Below are 18,194 nucleotides of genomic sequence, written 5' to 3' on the forward strand. Positions count from 1 at the left end.
AACTTCCAGCTTGCACTCCAACTGCTGGAGTAGTTGCTTCCCCACCAGAAAGGGAAAGGAAGAGGCTGGCGTAGGGCACAGCTAAGCTCACAGCACCTACAGGCCTTGAGTTATTCAAACAAGACAACATACCCAGAAGTGATGAACTGAAAACTCAGGGGACTGGGTCAACTTCTGTCACACTACCCCGCTCTGGGCCTTGTTATCTCCTGCTGATGCTAACAGAAAGACTTTTACTTACTTCAGCAGGTTTTGGGTCAGATCCTGAGTCACCCTGGCCTGGAGGTCTTGAGCTGTGGTCTCCCAAGCAAGTGGGAGTGGGCAAGAAGCATGAAACCAGCTTCAGGGAGGATCACGTGAACACCTTTCTGCTAGGGCACCTCAGATTCACAGTATGTTTTCTTACTTGAGGGAACAGGTAACAGGCACTTGATGCAAGTGGTCCAAGAGGCACCTCAGGCCTTCATCTCCCAGCTGATTCCTGGAGAGACTGAAAGGTAAAAGAACAAGGCAGCCAACTAAAACTCAGCCTTTTAAGCAGCAATGCTTCTCTGAGAAGCTTTGAAGAAAAAAGCTGAACTTCCTGGACTTAAATCCCAGCTCAGCCATTACAGGTCTGTCTAAAACAAACTGCTGCCCTACAAAACTACCTCATGCATAAGCTCCAGAGCAAGCTCAAATGAAGAGCTCTGAACACAAGCTCAGAGCAGAGCTCAGATGAAGCAACAAATGCCTCAAAACAGCCACAGAGTGAAAATCCCAAGGAAGTCATCCCACCAGCTCAAGCCCTCTTAAAATATATGTATAAAGGACCTGTATGATTACTAAACAATTTTGTTTCTAAATAGTCTGAACGAGCACACATACACATGCAGACAGGCTGGGAAACCCCAGGCAATGCTGAACCATGCCAACTCAGCTCTCCCTCAGTGACTCCTGTTCAAGGTCATGGTAACAAACCAAGCTCCACTTACTCTACTTCTGCCAGCCACCCATGCTGTTCCAGGACTCTGCAGAGCTCATCTATCTGCTCTTGACCAATGGCACAGTCCGTCAGCCTGCATATGAGACAGCAAGAGAGTTAAAGCATGGCCGGCAACCAGGCTCAGCCTGAGCAGTGACAGCTGTCCACCAGAAGTTGCATTTTTACACCAGTCTCCATGCAACATTCACTGAGATGAATGCCCTTAGCTGGGCCAGTGGTTGATACTTCTCATAACACCTCCCTGAGGTTAGTAATGACAAACCCCAGGTTATAAGTGGGAAACAGATCTTTTGACATTTTTTGCCATCTCCTTGGTGCCTAAATAGTGACATGTTACAGTCTTCTTTACAGGGGCACCCAGCAACCATCACTCCCAGAGAGGTCACAGACACGTATCCCATACACATCACACTGATGCTCATATGGAGATTATCACCCAGAATTTGAGGCACACATTTGGAAAATGCAGTGGCTAGGGCTCAATTCAGTTGCTTGTGCAGCAGAATTTGGTGCCACTCAAGATGGTCCTTAGTCCAGTGGCCACTCAAGAAAGGCGCGTGCCTCTGCCATCTCAATGCATCCAAATGGTACCGAGTTGCACTTAGGCAGCTGAACTGAGCCCCAAGACTTCAGCTACTAGCCCAAGCTCCTTGACTACCAGCCCATGAGTTCTTCATAGAAGAGGAGATTTGGCTACCTACACTAATGTTTCAAACCTAATCAAAACAAGTGAATTATGATTAAGTGTTTTATGCCAGTACCTGCAGGATGTCTTTTGGCTTCGCGTGCTTGCTCCTAAATGCAAAAAAGCATTTTCACTTGACCTGAAGCAAACACAAAAGACAGTCCTTCAGCAATGCTCCTCAAAGATGACAAGCTTAGTAGTCCCCTTAAAGCTGAGCTGCTGGGCTCCAAACAGTCTGAGCGTCTTACCGGAGTTCTACCATTCTGATCCGCTCACAGAGGTTGACAGAATTGATGAGTAAGACCATGCAACGTGGGGAAAATGTGGTATTCCTAATACTGAAAAGGAGGGGAAAGAAAGAACAATGAAATTAGCTCCCAAGAAGAAAGGTTCCGATACACATGGCACAATTTTCCCATTGTTTACTTTGAGATGCAAAAGGCTGGATCCACCCCATTTAACTCGAGATCAGTGAGCAAGGATCTAAAGTTTTGAGCACTGGCACCCAGTGTTCCTTTAACTAAAGGAGAGTCTCCTTTAGTCTCCTTTTACTGAAGAGGGAGTACAGACCAAGGGTTTACACTGAACATCTCTTCAGGGCTACTCAACTAGAGATACCCCAGATTGGAAGCAACCTCCTGAGGGAGCAAATTCAGTGTCTCAAGACACTGCAGCTCTTCCATGCTACAACATCTTGTAAAAGATGGCCAAGATCCCTGCAGGAGCAGAGCTGTGAGATGCTGATCACACACACAGGTGGTGTGCTGTCACTATGTGTCAACCAACAAGTTCTACATATGTTATGGATGCTAGAAGTCACGTTCCACGGAACCTGCTAAGTGAGGATTATCTGGAATGCTGTGCCTAGGGTGGGTATTTCTCCTCCTGTCATCTTTTTTCTCTAGTTATCATTAAAGAAGAAAGGTTCAGTGCTGCTTTGGTTCCAGAAACAAGACAGGAATGGGTGTGAAAGAGTTTCTGCATTTTCTTTGCCTAGCTTGTTGATCTACAATTACTGATTAATGCTCCTGAGATATGTTGTGGTATTAACACTTTCCAAACCAATGTTTCACGGCAGCAATCAAAGCAGGGACCCCAAACATTACCTCAGTAGTGTCAGATGACAGAGGTATGGCAGGAAGCTCAGTAATCTCTCAATGCTCTGGTCACTCAATGAATTTCCAGACAGACTGTAAAACATGGAAGGAAACAAATTCCAGGAGAAACTGGGACAATCTGTAAGTATTTCTATAAAATCTACATGGACATGCACACCCACATGTGCATGGGGGTGTTACGGGCAAATTCTGAAAAAGGACATGTCCAGAAATGCCCTGAAAGTGGGTGAGATTTAGTCCTTACAGGCTGATCTCTGTGTTTCACTACCTTCTATAGCCAACTAACGTTCCAGTTTTAAAAGTCTTACTTTTTCATTACTGTAAATTTACAAAATGATGCTACTGATGTATTTCATGCATGCAATATGGCTATTATGTTATTTTTATTTGTTATTACTCAGTTTTTGTTTTGACAAGTATTCTAATTTTCTTGGTGCCCAGCTCCTGCCTGGAATGACCAGCTCTTCAGGAGTTCGGTTCACGGCTTAGTGGGTCTGGTGCTCTTGCTCTGGCTATACTGCAAGCCACGGTCTCGAGGAGCAGATGACAAGACTTGTGCCTAGTCATGATTGGGGAAGACTGTGAGAACACATACATGTTCTGGGGTATTTACACACAGACATGGTAGACTTAGGAGAGGCCAAACTCTGAAACAGAGAGGACAGTAGAAGGTGTGGGTTTATCTAAGCATCTGGATGAAGTTTTGCAGGGATTTCTAGGAGGCTGTTGTGAGAGGAGAGCAAATTTACACTAGCTGCTAACCTGAATGCTGACTCTGTGTGTGTGGGTTGGGGAGACAGACAGACAGGCAGGGTTGCTGAGTGCACAACACTTACTCGATTTCTGTCAGCTGGGGACACTGAGCCAGTATGTGGCACAGCCTGGTCACATCCTCTGGACCCACTCTGCAGTCCTTGAGACTGAAGAAAACAAAGCACTCAGGAGCTAAACATTTCCCATGACCATGGTATGGCAACACTCCTTTCATATCCCAGAGCCTCACATCCTAGGACAAGGCCTGTAGCAACCCTCTTGCTTCCACTACATATATTTTGCTACCCACAATCCAGGACTGAAAAGTCAAAACCTGTGACAACCAGATGATTTCACCAGCTCTGAGCTAATTCAAGAGAGCCAGTCCACCAAAATACCATGTCACTTTGGGTGTTGCCTCCCTAGAGCCACATCATTGGCACTTAAATTGTATCAGGAGACTGAACAGCATCTTTCCCTGCTCAGCACTGTCCCGGCTCTCACAGAACAAGGCTGGGAATGGTGCCTCCTAAGTCCTTCTCCAAGAAGGAAATCACAGAAACCTTCCTGGGTAACAAACTGGCAGGTCTCCATGGGACGAATGTAGTAGCCAGCCAGATCTGTATCTCATTATTTATAGGTAGAAGCTTCCCCTGCAGGAAAGCAAGACAATCCCCTTGAGCCTAGCCAAGCAAAAGATGCACTTTTTATTTTCCCATATATACCTGTAGCAGTGGACATCCCAAGTCTATTCCAAGAGGGTGTATTATTCACCCAACCACCTCCAGCATATCACTGCGTGCCTCCAGTGACCACAAAGTACCAATACCTGTTGGCCTGGGTTGATGCCAGCTGGCCCGATCTCTTTAAGGCTTTGCCAAATTACATCAGCCAAGACCTTCTCCCTTGTAAACAACTGTTATTTTGTGGACTGGCCTCTCTGACCAGTTTCAGCAGGGAAGAGGATGGAAGAGAGATATATTAAAGATGCACCTTTTCCAGAGGTGTCTCATGTGGAATCAGTCATGATGGGATACAAGCAGAGGAAAGAAACATCTGCTTTCCAAGAGAGCTGAGTGCCCAAAAGCAGGCAGGGCACAAGACAGCTCTCTGAGGAGACACAGCTGGAAGGATGGGTCTGTTCCACACATTACACTACAGATACAGACCCCCACAGCCATCTCTCCCTACACTCCTGGGTGACAAAAGGAAGCTGGGGCTGCCATACCGAAAGCACCGTCCTTTTGCTTCATGCTTGGGATGCGCCAGGAAACTACTTCTCCATCTGCTGGTATTTCTGACCCTGGGGAAAGAAGGATTTACCCCATGAGTTGTGCTGATGTTATTGCCCCCGTGTAGCTGACTCTCCACATTGCAGCTGGGGAAGAGGGTGAGGTGGTGGCAGTGGCCTCATGCTCCAGTCTGCCTTTTCTCACCACCTGCCAGAATTGGGTTCATGTCATCCCCAGATGAAAAAGGGCCTTATCATCCCTCTTCCAACCTCCAGAGAGTTCTGCATCCACTCAGCACTTTGAGCATTTGCTCTGCCCTGGCCCAGGAGGAAGATGACTGCACCCCCTATCAGCAGTTGGATACTGCCATCTGCTCCATACCCTCAAGCCACTGTCAATCAATCAGCCATGAAACAGCCCACCCTGCTTCCACCACCCTGACTGGAGTTTGGAGCCAAATGGCTCTTTAACTGGCACACCTCAGGGACTCACATATCACCATCTATTTAAGATTTCATAAGGAGGAGTTTGAAAGGCTTAGACAGATGAGTGGGTATGATTTTACCTGATTCTCTCCCAAAAGGTTAGATGAACCACCTGTATGTGTCCTAAGCTGTAACCAGAAAAGAACACAATTAGGACGGTGTTTGAAGACACGTGCTCCTGCATCACTCCTCAAAAACCACAGCTTGAGGTTTTAAACAGCAAAAAATAGGAAAAGTATTGCTGGTCATACCTGAGGTTCATTGTTTTAATGTGTTCCAATGTAGATAAGGACTGAGCTAAGAAAAACACAGAGTTCAGGGAGATCTGGTTGTCATTAAGCCTACAGGAAGAAGAGATGAAATCAGCTGCTGCAAGCAAAACTACTAGCAATTTACACTGCGTCACCTGATAATAGCGATCCTTTTCCAACACTCTCAGAGACAGCTTCTTTGCCACCTTCTGCCTGTGTTGCTAACTACAGTTCTGCAAACACAACTCACTCCAGTATTTTTTAAATTCATCCCTCACTTTTTGAGTTCAGAGAATCACAGAATAATTGAGGCTGGAATGGACCTCTGGAGATAATCTAGCCAATCTCTCCTGCTCAGAGGAGGGTTAGACTAGAGCAGACTGCTCAGGACATTGTCCAGCTGGGTTTTTAACATCTCCAAAGATGGAGAATCCACAGTCTCTCTGGGCAACCTGTACTAGTGATGGACCATCCTCACCACACAAGTTTTTCTTATGGTTAAATAGAATTCCTTTTATTACAAGACACTGATGCAAGGCAGAAACAACTCTTCGGCTGTAAGTGCAGTTGTAGCAGTATAAAACCCCCACTAATTGAGATCATGCTCAGGTCTATTAAGTCTGTCACAGTATCTAGTGTGACCACAGGCAGTGTGCTTGATGCTGGGCAAAAAACCCAGATAAATAACAGCAGTGTGTTTCATTGCGCTGACCTGAAGAGAAGCTGCAGACTGTCAGTAACTGGAACAGTCTTGGCTTGAGTTCCATTAATCAAACAGGAACAATAAATATCTCTTTCAATAAAGCAGAATGGTGCTATACCTCTTAAGCCACAGTCCTGTACAGTCCACTTGCAATGGGAGCACCAGGTAAAATACCCAGATAAACATAAGCCACCATGGCGGCTGAATTCAGACTCCACTGCTGAAGGTGGAGCTCCCCAGCATTTATCTTCCAAAAGTGCCCACCTCAAGAGAGGAAGGACTGCTCTTCCTCCTGATGAGGAACCAGGAGAGGAAAAATTCAGTGGCCTGCTAAATACTCCAGCCTGTTTTAGAAACCAGGTGCCACACCTGCACACAAGACCACCTGTCTCCTTCATGGAGGACCGAATACAGAGGCTCTTGGGCACTGATCTCAATCAAACTTCAAGTGGAGTCAAACTGTTCTGCACTATAGGTGGGGACAGACCAGATAGCACAGTGGGTCTACCCTCAACAGACACAGAACATAACTGCACTTGATCCTGAAAAGACCTTCCCAAATGTGGACTGTGCTTCTACAACCAATACTCCCACAAAAACCCATCCATGAGTAAGGAGAAACAGGAGCTACTCACTTGAGAGAACTTAACATTTTCAAATTCGGGAGGAACCGAAACAGCTGCAAAAGTCCCTCATCTCCCAGATGATTATATGATAGGCTAGGATTTAAAGAAAGGCAATTAATTTTCATAGAAAAAAACCCAATGGGCACAATCAGCTTTTAGTGACAAGAGCTCTGAAAGCAGAACATGGGCACTCTAATCAAAACAACACATGCACTGCCCCTCTCCACTGATGACTAAAGCCTGCAGGGAAACCAGAGACTGGAATTAACGAACACAAGACAGCCAAAAACCTAGCTCAGGGCTCATCCTTTTCTCATGTCCACCACGTGACCCCTCTGGACTGACAGTGCTTTTTAATGCAGTTACCAGGGACCAGAAATCCACAGCTCTGAGAAATTATCAACCTGGACAGGCACAACAGAGGAGCCACAGGTTAGGCCTGGAGAAGCAATTGGACTCTGACATTAGAGCCTAAGGGTTACAATGAGGCTATGGCCCATGTGAGATCAAAGGACATGATTGCTTAAGAAGAGCAAAGCCTAAAAATCTCTTCCACAGGCTGCCAGGCCTAAGGGAATAGACAGCCCTCGGGTGGTGGTACCTAGAATACATGCTTGTGCTGGGCCTTGTTCTGTCCTCAGAACCTAGATGTGGGGGTGTGCGTTGGCTAGCCTTTCCATCAGGGCTGGGTCTGCTCACGTCTTGGTGTCAGCAGACAGGATGACTCCCCACACACAGCACTAACAGAAGAAAGTGCTTTGGTGCTGAAGGTCCTTGCACACCATATGTGGGATCACCAGAAAAAACACAGGCTCCCACCCTTGATTTGGATGGGATTTCTCAGCCTCTGCAGCTTTTCTCCCAAATGGCCCAAAGGCAAAAGTGACAGGGCAAGGTTTTACAGCTTTTGTAATATCTGAAGTCAGGCTAAGTGATCAAACAGCCCCTTTCTAGACTTATGTCCTGCAACCTTTCCCCTAAGAGAGCACTAGAACTGTACGTCTCCTTGGCAAAGGATATTAGCCCATGTAAAGCTATGCCTTTCATAAGGCTACATCTCTACCACTTTCTCCATAGAACACTGCAGAAAAAACAAGTGGCATTTTCTCAATATCCCAAAGAATGCAGATAAAGACCGTAAGAGTTAAGGACTCACTCCAGCTCAGAGATGCTGTTGCATTCCTTCAGGACTGCACACAGCTTTTCCAGGTCACTGGCTTGAAAACGACTGTCTGTCAGTCTAAGGGGAAAGAGAAATCAGTAGTCCAGGTCTGCAGGATTACAAGATTGTAAACTTCACTCCTTCAGAAAACAAGAGAATAAACGAGGAGATAATAATGAAATAAAAAATCCCCTTGAAATATCTTGGGGTTTGGGGTTTTTTGTCTGCAACAACTGACAATCTGTACTTTCAGCTCTTGTCTGCAGAGAATAAAGAGACAAGGTAAAGAAAGCTTATGGCACAACAAAGAACCAGGTCCCCAAGGTCCTGGTTAGAAGGCTTTAGGCACAACTTCTTCCTTCCTCACTGCAGCCTACAAAACAGACAGGTGTGCTCTGTGCTGGAATAAGAGCATGATCTGATATGCATCTGAACATGGGTCCAGCTTAGGATGCATTTCTCCAAATACCAGTAGAGAACCCCCCCAGCGTCACAAGCTCTGTCACCACCAGCTCCCCCAACTCCCACATGGGAGCTGAAGCAGTAACTGCACGATCACCACACCAATTCTGTGAATAAGACACACAACCCACAATCTATTTTGACTCCTGTAGAAGACCACGGATGCTAACCACAGAGTTTCTAGTGCTGCAAGCTGGGAATGCAACACAGTGACAAATGACTGACTGCAGGGGCCTTTACCAGCTCTCCTGCGATTCACCTTGGAGATGCAGGTTACATCAGCTACAGGATCCAGAGACAGGACATGCATGAAATACAATGAAAATCTGCTATGGTACCTTATTTTTTTTGAAGCAGTAGGTGTCTGGTTTTCATCTCCATTTTGTTGGTCATCAGTAGAGAACATGGGCTCTTCCCTAGTAAGTGAGCACAAAACCAGACGAGGGTAAAACACTTATGCTTTAGCAATTTGGCAGGTCCCTGGGGCTACCCTGGCTCTAGCCCACACCCATATCTTGCCAATAGCAAGCTCTTCTTTCTTTCTGTGAATAACCAAATACTTAAGCATGCAGGCAATGGGGAAGGGGAAAAGACAGATTTCTCATCTAAGATACAGTTTGATGGAGAATTCAACTTTTGCCTAAACATGTTTTGTGAAAAGAGTCCACGTCTGTGCAAAAACCTGACTATTCATAAATAAATGGAACGTCAAAATCCTGATATATCCAAGTTTGAAATGTCACCTGGTGCCTTAAAGGAGTCACAGATCATGTGTCTCAGGCTGTCACTCTCTTTCAAGCACAGCCACAACAACTGGGTTGCATCCCATGATAGCCCTGCTGTTCCTCCCTGGCTAAGAGGTGGGATGCAGGTGTACTGTGGGAAATGCTATTTTACAGTGGGCTCAGTCCATGGAGAACAAGGGCATAAATAAATGAACCTACAGCTCCAGGAGCAACAGAAACCATTTCTCAAACAAAACATTTGGGTTCAGCTGGTTTGACCCATAATTTTCTAAGGGGAAAAATTAAACTCCAAATTTATTTTGATTTAGGAGTACCATGATCCAGAATGCAGAGTGTAGTGAACTAGATGGTTTTAACATGCAGGGATCTCTGAGTCTTTTTGGAATTTGGTTTGGAGGTGTGGGGTTCACTTCTTTTTTTACTGTTCACTATTATCAGATAGCACAGCTGCCACTAAACAGCCTGCTTTACTTAGGATGCTGTGGGTTGAAATGTCCCCTAGAGACTTAAAACATAATCAAACACTGTAGAATGCAGTGGACAACTTCCAAAGTGGCTAAGAGAACCAGGACAAAGTACAAGAGGGGAAGGGGGGCAAGAACTGCTGTGAGATAAGCGTTACCCTTGGTACCTAAACAGGATGTAAGAACTAAATGAGATGCTGAGAAAACACCATTTGCACACACACACTCTACCTAGGAGGAAGGGAAGCAAACTCTCTGTCTGCTGTAAACCTCAGGACTGCAGTCTCACAACAAAGGCTGTGAAGAAGAGAAGGAATCAATCAATGTCACATTTTGGTTATTTACAGGACCTTGTGTTTTAAGAATGCTTGATTTTGCTCTGCAAAACTCTTTGGTGACACCAATCACTTAAAACACTCCCAAAGCAAGCAAAAAATAATCTCCATTAGTTTTAAATCCTGGTTGGATCAAACTATGCAATGTGAGGTGACCCAGTTTCTCTGAACCATTAGAGAAAGTGCAAACAAAATGGTTACACCTGAACTCCAGAGAGTTTCCAAGGGAAAGTAATAGGAGAGAACTTCCAGTTCCATTCCAGGAGATGTCACCAGTTCTCATACTCCACAGAGGCCCTCTCTCCAAAACTTCCCAGGGCAGAGAGTAGGCAAGAGTCTAAAACTGCCCCCACGCATGAAAGGACACACACTTCTGTACCTTCTCAAATTCTGGTTGATGGCTCAGATAAAATCAGCTTACAGCAATGTATTACCAAGTGTCAGTGTTAGTAATCATCTTTGGACATGTTCTTCACCTGCCCCACTTCTGAGCTGACTCAACAAAAATCTCAGAACCTAACTCTCAGACTTGTATATTAGGATGAACCTCAGGAATGATTCAAGACCTACGTACCTGACTTGTACCTCCACCACCTTCTGGCAGGTATTTACTGACTTCAACAGACTGCAAATGCCATTAACAGAGAGGTGGTTTTGACTGAGACTAAGAAAGATAAAAAAGGCAATTAGTTGATCACTGAAATCACACAGGACTGTCCTAGTAGAAGTTATCATCAGTGTGCTGCATGCTTGAACCCATTTCACTTCAGAAGTGGCACGGTGGAAAACACACAGGACTACTCCTGAGGAAGGGGTTTTAATGAAAGGGCACTTCAGATGCATTTAGACCAGTTTCCAAGCGTGATGCTCTGAGGAAGTGACCAACTTCAGCCTGAACAGTCTCATGAGCTGAGTCTCATCCTTCCTTAAGAGTGCTCAGAGCTGCTTCTGTAGCACCGGTCTGGGTGAGTTCTTTGCCTCCTGGATCCCTGCTCAGCATCTCTGTAGGGTACTTGCCAGGCTCAAGAAAAGAGGGCAATTTGGTTTTGTACAAGGCAACACTTACTCCAGCTGCTTTGAAATTGATATCCAAGTGAGGCTTTCCAGCAGGCACCTGCAGCCTTCATCTCCAAGCTTGTTACCTGATAAACTGAGGCGTTTTCCAGTTAGTGGGGACTGTTTTGAACAGTATAAACAACAAAGCCCTCAAAATCTGCTTGCTTTCCTTTTCCTACAATTGCTTTTTTACCTGGACTGTTCTTCTGTCCCAGATCAATCTTCCCTGCTTATCTCTGCATGAAGCAACTTCAGACAAAGACTTTTATCCCTAGGACAACATGATTCATACTTTAGCCCCAAAACCACCTTACTTTAGAAAACATACGTAGGAGTACAAAACAAGAAACCAAATGAGTCAGTGTCTACTGGCCTCCTGGAAGGAAGAAAACACTGGATGACAAAGACCTCCAGATCCCAATTCAAATCAGTGAGCTAGAAAACTGGGGTTTGAGGTGCAGTTAAATTCAAGATACAGTCAGGACTGAACTGTCTTGCAACAGATATTCCAGCATTTTCCAGGGCACACAGGCTAGGAGATCTTTACAGCCAAATCCAGGTGGCCTCATATTCAGGCAAATAAGGAAAGGTAGGGATGATACTCATTGCAATGTGCGGATTATGAAGTGGATCTCTTGCCTTCCTCCTCTAACTTCTCCCAACAGAGCTGGATGGCTTTAGAAGACAAAAGGGACAACACAGAAGCAATCTGTGTCCCTTCACTGGCTCGGAGGATTTGCTGGAGGAGCTGTGCCTCTGGGAAAGTTCCATACTGCCTGCAGCGTCCAGCACTGCTTCGTCAGCAGGGTCTGCTCTGTAATGGGCATCTCTGGTTACAGTCTCAGGGAGCCAGAGGCTGCGGCTGTCACAGGAATCGAAGGTCGCTCAGCATTCATCTCCTGCTGAACCTCACCAAAAATCCCTAACCAGGATCCCACCAGACATAACACAGAGTGCTGGGACCCTTCCTTGGTGTAAGGCCCCATGTCTCACTGCCCTCTACATATAACATCCCCTGCTCCCCACCACCCACCTGCAGCCACTTAGCAGGAAGGAAAGGAGTCACTTACTCCACTTCGGAGAGAGAGGGACAGCTCTGGAGAATGGCAATGATTTCCTCTGCATGTTGGGAAGACAGGCTGCAATCCTGCAAGCTGTGAACAGGAAGTGTTAATAAGCAGCGAAGGGACAGTGGGGCCCAGGCATTTCTGGTGTCTCTCTCCAAATGAAGGCACACAGAAGCAGTACCAAGAGAGGGAGGTTTTACTCTCTGGTCTGCCAAACAATCCTGGGCATATTACTCTGCCTCTCTGTAGCCAGTGCTCCAAACGGAGTGCAGAGGGACGCACTTGCTGAGTGCTGTGCAAGTGCAACACCTTGTGTCAGAGCCACCTGGCACTGCCATCCACAAGAAGGGGATGGATGCAATTGTTCCTGTTGTGCGGAGTAGTGCGGGAAAGAGGAGGTAAGGGAAGGTCATTTCCCAGCTTTAACATGCTCAGATAACATGCCTGAGTTCTCCTATTTTGAGAAAGCCACTACTCTCTTCTGGAGCCCGGGCAAGAAAGAAAACTACATGGCTCATGCCTTTGGTAGCTGTAAGAACATACGGCAAGATGGGCATTATCAAGGGAACTCTGCCTCTCTAGGGCTGTTGAGCCCAACACACAAGAAATAAAGCCACTGGCTGGGCCAGGTAGGGATTTCTGTTGTTATTTTTATTTACTGATTCAGGTTTATTTCAAACTTTTTCATATGTGGAAATATCCCCTGTCCTTAAGGACCAACACAGCTGTTATTCTTGTCCTTCTGTAGTACCTGTCATCTGCAAACCATATTCAGCAGCAGGAATTTCAATGCCTTCTCTTACCATAACTTCACATGTCTAGTTGGATTTACATGTTCCTTCTCCTCTTCCCACTTCAAATGCAAAGATCTGCAAACAAGCAAAATATTTGGCCTTTAACATGCTTTCACAAAATATCTGACTACTTGGGCACTGGTTAGTATTTTCTGGAGGTTTTCTGGAAGAAACCACAAGGTCTGTGTTCTGTCCAACCATTCCATGTAAGGTTAAATGACTTTCAAGAGCCAGAAGACCTCCATCAAGAGATGGGAGCACAGAGAGTGTCCACAAGGGATTTCACTGTATATTTGAATCAACTCGATAACTGAGCCCCGATTCAAAGGCACTACTAAGATGCAGGGCGTCTTGCCTTCACATGGGATTGTGCCACCACAGGAAGGGATAAACATACCCATCTGTGCCAGGCTACCTACAACAGCACAAAGATGACTGTTCAGGCATCTGCATAGGAGCTGTTTCTAGCTGACTCGGGGCCAGGCTGAGCCAGTTTACACATGCATGCAAAATATCCCTTGAGGACTGCACAACACAGGGCAAAGTGAGTTCCCTATCAAGGAACAAGAGATTATTTCATAGTTTCTTAATTAAGGTCAAATCCACCCTTCCCTCAAAAGTATGCACAAACAGGGAGAACACAGCAGTCAGCCAGAGAAGGAGCAAAGTCTTTTCCCTTGTTCACGCTCATGTTCAACTGTTTTTCAGCAGTTTTGCAATAGAAATGCAGCACTTCAAGCTTACACAGGCACTAAGGCGCTGCCTTTGTGGAACTGGCTGGTAGGTCTGTGCAAAGACCAGCTATTTTGGTTACCCTTCTCCTTGCTCAGGTGGATCCAGCTCTGCCAGATGCAAGGGCAGAGGCAACCAGTTCTGTTGCTGGAGTGGTTTATAGTGACACCAAGCTGATGGTTTGAATCAGCGTAACTCTGAATATAGCATAACAGCAAGTGCAGTTTCTCACCTTGGAACCTTCCCAGATGGGGCAGAAAAATATATAATCACAGTGTCCTTCCTGAAAAAGAGATCCAAACCAATGTTAGCACACAGGTGGAAGGATGCCATTTCTTTAGTAGAGATGCTCAGTAAGGACCAAAGCTATTGCCTGGATGCTAAAGAGGGCCTTGACATCTGCCATGCTAGCACATTGACATGGGCAAGCAATCAAGAAGCCATGTGGCAAGAGGGCAGCAGAACACCCTGCATGTTGAACTGGGGCTGCAGTACAGACAAAACAGTAACATGATTAAGAAGATTGGGCTGGGATTTTTTTCTTTTTTTTGCAAGACCAGCAGTTTGTTGGAAAGAGGTTCAGTAGAAACTCCATTCCAGCAAGAAAAATAAGAAAAATCTGTATGCAATTGACTTCCCTTGAGTTACACCAAGGATTAATCTTGCTTGTTAAACTTACATTGTAAGACAACCATAAGAGCTAGGATTTAAAAATTTTACCCCTTCTCTGTCATCCTGGACCTATGAAAACACCAAAACCTGTAATTTAAAGGAACATAGAGCTAGAGCTACTTAAATCCACATCTCTTCAGTAAACTTAGCTGATTTATAGCAAATTTATGCTATCTAGTAAAGAATTTCCCAGTTGATATATTGCAGAGCTTAAAAGCAAGTTTAAATTCTGTTACATAAGAAGAAATATTACACCTTGCAAATCAATTTACAGACCAAGGATAAAATGACCTATTTAAAAAATACAAAATCCATAATACAATGAATTCAAATTTTGTTTCAAACAGAAAACAAAAAGGATTAAAATTAATTTTTGTTGACTTTGATTAGCCAAAAATTAAGCTGTAAAAGAGTGTCCATTTAAAAAGTCAGCATCTAAAGAGACAACATATTTGCTTTTGTAACAGCTCTCATACATTGATTGATACCTGACACGCAGCTCAGTAGCATTTTGACACATGACGACTTCCTTTGCCAAAAGGAGAACAGCATTCAAGGAAAGATTGTTGCTGCTCAGACTGTGAACATGAGGAAGAACAACACCTCAGCTGCTGGACCCAACAGCATGCTCTTTTGTTACACAAATGCCCTCTGCTCTGCACCCAAACACCCTGAAGCACACATTCTTTTAGTTAGGGGATTTCTCCAAAACTTCAGAACTTTGCATTTAGGACCCAACAAAAGCACTATCACATCACAGTTCTTCTCTGCAAGCTATAGCTCCCATGAATTTAGAATCAGCGAGACTTCCTCTATGTGCAACAGGTGAATCATTAACCAGTTTTGGGTTAGGTAGGGAATGTCCTTTGTAACTGTATGATTACACAACTGACCCACACTGCAGTTAAACTCTTGCTATAACAAATCCAATTTAAGTATGGCATATTAAAGTAGTGTGGTCTAAACCCTCACATTTAAAACACCCCCAAAGACACAATACTAGCAACCACCTCTAAGGATTTATTCTTTAATTGCATGTTTATTCTGTTTCATTACTTGTTGAACCTCATTAAATATGAAACGTAAGGTCTTGCTTCTACAAATTCTCTGCTTGTTCTCACGGCCACAGAGCATCATTCCTGTGAGCCTGAAAGGAATCATCCACAACAGCAACACCGTATGTGTGTAATAGAAATGTGTGAAGGAACGAGGCTTACAAGTTGCACTGGCTTCCTACCTTTTCCGTACAATGAGCTGTGTCACTGGGGACAGGCTAGCATTTCCCACAAGCTGTTATCCAGTGTGCCCAGGAAAGCAGAGGAGCAGGTACCATCCCCCTTTCCTCCCTTTCTGCCATGCTTTTAAACACTTCTAATCATACTGCAAAGCCAGTAATTAATTCCTGGGTGGGATCCAGCAATAACTGCAGGTATTTTGGATTAACCTGCTTGCACCTGGGGGTATGTGGAAGACCTTTAGAGGCAGTCACTCCCTTTTAACTGGGGTAGACAGGCAGTACTGTGGCTTTCACTTCTGGCAGGGGCAGCACAGCTTTGTGGCTATCCCTCTCCTGTAATGCAAACTACACTGAGACTCCAACACTTGCAGCAGTTCTGCTCTGCTCTGCTTTGCCTGCTGCTGCTTAAACTGCCCCTGCTAGCTTTTCAAAGGCTTTAAATCCCTTCACAAATCGGGCTGGGTCTCTCCACCTAAAAAGATGCAGATCCATGCTGGGAATTTTCCTAGCAGTCAGTCCCTCTCATTCAGCACTGTGCTGTTACAGGACTGTTAGAAGAAGGAGTACAGGAGAAGAGGGCTAACAAAAAGGCTGGGAAGACAGGGATGGAGCCATCCTCTGTTATGCAGAGGTGAGGCATCTCAATCTGAGCCTGATCAAGGGGAAGAGAGGTGAGGAGGCAGAAGAGGGAAAAAGTCATGCCAGGCACCAAGCTAAACACATGCAGTGTAATTCCTCAGGAGGTGTCAGTGGTGCCAGGACTCCTTTGAGATTATTTTAAAACACCTGGTTAAGAACTGTGAGGTTAAGTCTATCTCAAACTGAGCCAGGCCTCCAGCACAGCCCTGCTTGCACTTAGATGTCTGTGCCTCAGCTTAGTGCCCCACATGTCCCCCACTGGCATCTCTAAGAGCAATTGTCACCCCTTACAGAGACATCCAGCAACTCTGCTCTGATGAGGATTTAAACTCTCTCTGATGCTATGCTTCGCTTCATAGTGGCTACCATTTTTAATAGGTTTAAGCCATTTTTACTCACTCTATTTTCTTCAGCTTTTCCATTCTGGAAAACAGGTCCATCACCCTCTTCACCTCCAGATCCCGTATCCGATTGTCCTGCAAGCTGCACACAGATTCATTCACATGAGCACCCCAGGCCCCCAAGGAATGAGTGTTTGATTTGAGGGTCATTGTCACAACACGCTCACTTTATTTCCTCAAGCTGAAGGCACTGTGATGAAGCCTGGACCAAGTTAGTCATCCCCTCAGCTGTCATGCTCCCGCCTGTCAACCTGGAAAAAGAAAGAATCATTCAAACCAAGCAGATGTAGGACTAGCATCCCGTGCAGCGCCTGGCAAGCCTGTCTCAGATGTGTGCCTGCACCACACTCCCAGCACACCAACACAGAGAGGAGGTGGCCTGACTCTGCCACCTGCAACCAACTTTATACTCCTTTCCAAGCACGGCAATGCAATACTTCTCTTGATACTAGCATAAACGAAGAGCCACACATATCCATGCTGCTCTGCATAGCACTGCATTACTCTCTATACAGTGCTGCACAGAGCAGATCAGCCTTGAGTGAGCCGATGTAATTAAAGTGCAAGATAGAAATAGAGGACAGATAGAAAGAGAGAAGGCTCTGACCTTACAAGCAAAGACTTACTCTAATTTCTTCAGGCTCCCCATTCCTTGTAAGCTCTTTGAAAGAGCAGCAGCAAAGTCATCACCACATCTCCTACTACGAAAGCTAAAACATGAAGAAAAGGGAAAAAACATAAAAACTGAAATAAGCTAGCTCACAGAGCAGGTTAAAACACAATTTTAAAAAAAGCATTGAATTTCTTTCTTAACAGCCATTGTATCATGTTCTTTTTTGCAGCATCTTTATCTTTTCAAACATCTGTTTTAAAAAAACCCCAAACATTAAACTCACATATCAACTGCAAATATCTCAAGAGATGGCTTCTGCCTTTTGGTGCAGTGACACCATGTGTAAGTGCTGTCACAGATGAAGAGTCAGCCCTATTGCATGTCCCACCGGAGTAACGACCCTGGAGACAAGGGAGCTCACACATGGGCAAATCAAACTCATACAAACAGAGAGTGGCTAACAGCTCCTATGTGATGAGGTGCTGAGTTACAAGAGGGTTGATTTCAGGCCAGATACTTTAAATTTGGGTGGCAGAGTAGCCAGAGTTGTCAAAAATATAAAAGACACAAGGTTTTTAGGGATAGTACCTCTTTTATAGAAGGAACTGGTAGTGTTGGAAAAAACAGACAAACAGGTAAGCTTTCAGGTACACAAGCTCTCCTTTGAATCAGTTGCAGAATGTACTGATTATGGGATGTATTGGTACAAAGTACCCCGGGTTGCATGTCTTCCACAGCATGTTTGAGGGCCATGAGAGCAGAAACCCACCTATGGCCCTGTTGCCCTAAGTGCCTCCGCTACCCTCCCCTAAACCAGAGGGAGTCAGGAACAAGCTGCAGAGGTGCAGTGCGACGATGGACATGGCCCACGGTCATTAGGAACATGCTTGAGGCAATGCTTCTTCTTTAGACAGGTTCTGTACAAGCAACATGCAGCTGAAACGCTTGGGGTCCCACTGCCTTTTGCCCACCCTTC

General features: G+C 45.2%; 1 protein-coding gene across 8 annotated transcripts in view; it reads right to left on the reverse strand.

Moving 5' to 3' along the window:
• Window positions 1-18,194, reverse strand: part of NLRC5 (NLR family CARD domain containing 5) — a 51,110-nt gene that overhangs the window by 18,162 nt on the left and 14,754 nt on the right. For 5 of the 8 annotated variants that reach the window (XM_052796440.1, XM_052796438.1, XM_052796434.1 and 2 more), the window contains 22 exons: window positions 17,232-17,315; window positions 16,773-16,856; window positions 16,604-16,687; window positions 14,805-14,906; window positions 13,889-13,939; window positions 12,934-12,999; window positions 12,134-12,217; window positions 11,074-11,157; window positions 10,582-10,671; window positions 9,904-9,969; window positions 8,801-8,878; window positions 7,995-8,078; window positions 6,848-6,931; window positions 5,510-5,599; window positions 5,339-5,386; window positions 4,770-4,844; window positions 3,625-3,708; window positions 2,777-2,860; window positions 1,919-2,008; window positions 1,747-1,809; window positions 975-1,058; window positions 407-490 (listed from right to left, as the gene is read on the reverse strand). In XM_052796440.1, coding sequence (XP_052652400.1) covers window positions 407-490; window positions 975-1,058; window positions 1,747-1,809; window positions 1,919-2,008; window positions 2,777-2,860; window positions 3,625-3,708; window positions 4,770-4,844; window positions 5,339-5,386; window positions 5,510-5,599; window positions 6,848-6,931; window positions 7,995-8,078; window positions 8,801-8,878; window positions 9,904-9,969; window positions 10,582-10,671; window positions 11,074-11,157; window positions 12,134-12,217; window positions 12,934-12,999; window positions 13,889-13,939; window positions 14,805-14,906; window positions 16,604-16,687; window positions 16,773-16,856; window positions 17,232-17,315 — 1,743 coding nt within the window. The remainder of the gene's footprint in view (window positions 1-406; window positions 491-974; window positions 1,059-1,746; window positions 1,810-1,918; window positions 2,009-2,776; window positions 2,861-3,624; window positions 3,709-4,769; window positions 4,845-5,338; window positions 5,387-5,509; window positions 5,600-6,847; window positions 6,932-7,994; window positions 8,079-8,800; window positions 8,879-9,903; window positions 9,970-10,581; window positions 10,672-11,073; window positions 11,158-12,133; window positions 12,218-12,933; window positions 13,000-13,888; window positions 13,940-14,804; window positions 14,907-16,603; window positions 16,688-16,772; window positions 16,857-17,231; window positions 17,316-18,194) is intronic. The other 3 variants (XM_052796436.1, XM_052796442.1, XM_052796439.1) reach the window with 2 other exon arrangements.

Source organism: Harpia harpyja, chromosome 9 (assembly GCF_026419915.1).
Source record: "Harpia harpyja isolate bHarHar1 chromosome 9, bHarHar1 primary haplotype, whole genome shotgun sequence".
Classification (NCBI taxonomy): domain Eukaryota; kingdom Metazoa; phylum Chordata; class Aves; order Accipitriformes; family Accipitridae; genus Harpia; species Harpia harpyja.